Genomic DNA, 3,738 nt, shown 5'->3' on the forward strand with positions numbered 1-3,738 from the left:
CACGCACACACGGAACATTGATGTCACTCAGAAGTGCTTTGAACTGGATACAGAATCTCATTCATTACAATCACAATTAATTACTTTATGAAATACTCAACTTTTGGGGGGAATTTTTTCCCCATTCAAATGGATGGCAGAATGTTCAAATTCATTTAAAGTTATTTCAAGCATGTTCAACTCCTATCTCCTCATTCATACCTTCACATAGAAACTCCATTCAAACCTTGAAATGTCCCNAAGCATGTTCAACTCCTATCTCCTCATTCATACCTTCACATAGAAACTCCATTCAAACCTTGAAATGTCCCACATGTTGTGTACATTGTGGGTTTGATTCAACTTTCAAAACACAATTTAACTTTATTAAATATTTAAACTTGTTTGAAGCTTGGTTAAAAATGCCTTATTCAAGTTTTTCACATATTGAAGCTTGGTTAAAAATGCCTTATTCAAGTTTTTCACATATGTGTGTATTGGACAGAATTTTCTGAGCGAGAGTGGAGGACTCAACTGTCAGAGTGCAGAGAGCTTCCTCAGCATTTCTCTCCAACTCGCTGTCACGCCCACAATTTCTACTCTACATACATCATTTCTGGTCAAAGTGGAGTAAAACTTGTGCTTTTTCAAACACTGTTTCTTCAGAAGCAAACAGACTTATACATTTGTCACATTGAGCCTGAAAGTTAGAGAAACTCCATTAACTGACGCTGTTGAGCTCAGTGTTAAGTGAGACCAGAAACCTCTGGAGGACAGCTGATCGTGCCAGTTATCTAACCCACTAGTACACTCATGATTTTTTAAAGTACATACTCAAATTTCACACTGCTTATTTGTCAAGTTGTCCTCTCTCTCTGAGTATACAAATTGTAACAATCAGAGTTTTTGTTTTTAAGGAAAGGCCAGCAGTTTGAGACATACAAAGTCATAGCAAACTATTCCCGAATTTTACACACATTTTGATCTATTTTTTGTGTATGTGGGAGCAACACTGCGAGACAAGTTTTTCGGTGAAATTTTGGTACAGAAGAGGAATAAGAAGAAGTATGAGGAATAGTCATAGATTGTGCCTGTGTTCCACAGCAGGCACCCCGAATGATAAACTTTATTTAAAAGCACCTTTCAAAACACAGTTACAAAGTGCTGTACAATGAAACTAAATAAAAGAAGAATGAAACAAGTAACATGTAAAATGTCATCTTGTAAAAGATAAAATAAGAAAAGCCAAAGCTAAAATCGAGATAATAAATGGGCATTAAAATCAATAAGGTAACGTTGACAGACAGCTCAGATAAAGTCAGGATATGCTTTCCGATAGAGGTATGTTTTAAGGAGAGACGTAAACAAAGCCAGTGACTCAGACAGCCAGGTGTGGCCAATTTAATGTTGGGTCCTTAATACCAACACAAATAATAAAATAAGTTTGAAGAAGGCTACCTGCTGGTCTGCAAAGTTTAGAATTTAATACGTATATTGCAACATTTCTTTTTCTCCTCCAGCTCCCTCATTCAGCAGCCTGTCGTCCTTCGTGATGCTCCCCCTCCTTGACGACGAGGTTTCTGTCCAGCTCCAGAAACTGGTGGATCAGTGTCGCCACGGCAACAACTACTGCAAACAGGTCCTCAGCCTCTACCAGCTCTCCAAGGTACCTGCCAGCTCACCCAATGCTGCACTGTTGTAATGAATAAGTTTTCCTATCAGTATTGGACGCTGCTACTTTGGAAAACCATTAAAGAAACATCACATTTTAAACCACTGAAATAAGAATAGGATGTAGGGAAGGTTCACATTGACCTCTACAGTTTCACTCTTTCCCCTTGGATCATATTCAGGAGCTACAGTGTTCCTTCAGTGAGATCTGCGGGGAGGAATCTTCCTCGGTGCTGGAGAAACTGCTGCTGTCGGAGCAGCCGGAGCGCTTCAGGAAGGCTCAGGCCTTCATCAGAGCTCAGGGTCTCTCTGCAGACACTGTGGCTGAGCTGATCTCCTCCGCAGTGGTCCAGGCGCTGCTGGCCTCCACCCAGGAGCTGCAGCCCGGTGAGATATGAATTGTAAAGTCTAAATGTACTGGTTTATACAGAAAGTCTGAGAGCTGATTTTAGTGTCAGATGGCAAGTGGTGAGAGCGTTACAAGTAGGGTTGGGATCCGGATCCGGTTCTTTTTTGGAACCGGGTCCAAAGTTCCAGTTCTGGAACCGGTTCCATCACATTTGGAGTAACAGTTCCTGCAAACGGTTCCTAGATTGTAAAAAAAAAAAAACGCATTTCCATTAGAGTGCGGCACGGGCCGCATATTTCTGTCCGAACCCGACCGAGCCCGACATTATCTAATAACTAAAGCACTGAGTTTGTGTCACACAGTTGTTATGGTTACAGGCTATTTAACAGGCCGGGCGTGCGCCGTGGGTGCTCAGCAGAGAGGGAGACCTCCGTGTTTGAGACGGGAGCAGGCGGCGGGAGGTCCGAGGCTTCCAGCGAGGGGAGAGGGAGAAATATAACAAAATAAGATAAAATAGGAAAAACATGTCTCCCTCTTTTATTTTATTTTCAGCGTTTAAATAAGGCGGAGGCGGGCAGCAGGAGGTCCGAGACTTCCAGCGAGGGGAGCGCTACAAACAAACAGCCAATGTGTGTGTGTGTTCTGTTCAGGTGTTGTCACATAAATAACAGTGCCCAAGCATGAATGCATATAAGTATTTTTTATTACATTGCTGTGGTTAATTTGAGGTAATAGTGTTACTGTAGAAATCAGAAAATCACTTTTTGTTGTTATATATTCTCAGGGAGATGATACAGGCTCTAAATCTGAAATACACACCACACACAAATGTGTATTTTCTTCTAATTGTACTGTGCAACAGTTAGAATAAAGTTTTTGTATTTGTATGATTGCATTTGTGTTTATTATATACTTGTTTAAGTATAGCAAGTATAATGACTATAATGTAGGAATCGGTAAGAAGAATTGGTAAGGAATCGGAATCGTTAAAATCCTAATGAGTCCCAACCCTAGTTACAAGTGAAATGTCAGGCTGGTACTCATCCATATGCAGTACCGTCACTTCTTCATTTTACTCTTTGGTGACAATGACTTGTGCATTGGCACTTACCCCTCTCCCCATCACGTTCTCTTGGTGATTCATAATGGCCCCAGAAAAACTTCATTACCCAAGGGCCTCACTTGCCCCATTTCGCACCTGCCTGCTTTCCTTTGTTGGCCGCTATTCTAGTAAAGTTACAATAATGTCGGCCTTGCCCCAAAAGAGTGAAAATATGACACAACAGAGCTTTGAAAGTCAATCCCACACCAGTAAATGTAGGCTGGGATCAGCAAGCAAACCCTAGCGCCACTTGTAGCAGCAAAGCGCCTGTTAATGTAACGTTAGCGTCAGCAAAATCACCCACAACTACTGCCACCACTAGTGATGAGAAACATTTTTTGTCTCCATCTTAGCTTTCAAATACCTTGAAATGGTCCCAGTCAAAGCTATAGTCATCAGTGTTTCCCACAGGATTTTGGGAAACTATGGGGGGGGGGGGGTAATGTTATTACTATCCTAAAACATTCTCCAGGTCCTCTGAAACTCTGCAGGAGTACTGTGGCGAACGGTCCCTAACTGCGGGGAGAACGGAGCAGGCTTCCCCGGAGGTCCGCCGCTTTTCCCGGTCCCTCTTCTCCACACTTTGGGCTCTAGTTTCGCAGACCGGGTGAGGCGGGGGCGCAGCGCACCTGCGCTT

At 42.5% G+C, this 3,738-nt stretch overlaps 1 protein-coding gene across 1 annotated transcript in view; it reads left to right on the top strand.

The window, feature by feature from the left end:
• The window catches only part of spg11 (SPG11 vesicle trafficking associated, spatacsin), a 46,368-nt gene that overhangs the window by 35,068 nt on the left and 7,562 nt on the right, over positions 1-3,738 (top strand). The window contains exons 31-32 of the mRNA XM_050073790.1: positions 1,500-1,645; positions 1,833-2,037. Of these exons, the coding sequence (XP_049929747.1) occupies positions 1,500-1,645; positions 1,833-2,037 (351 nt within the window). The remainder of the gene's footprint in view (positions 1-1,499; positions 1,646-1,832; positions 2,038-3,738) is intronic.

This window comes from Epinephelus moara, chromosome 20 (genome assembly GCF_006386435.1).
Source record: "Epinephelus moara isolate mb chromosome 20, YSFRI_EMoa_1.0, whole genome shotgun sequence".
In the NCBI taxonomy this organism is placed as follows: domain Eukaryota; kingdom Metazoa; phylum Chordata; class Actinopteri; order Perciformes; family Serranidae; genus Epinephelus; species Epinephelus moara.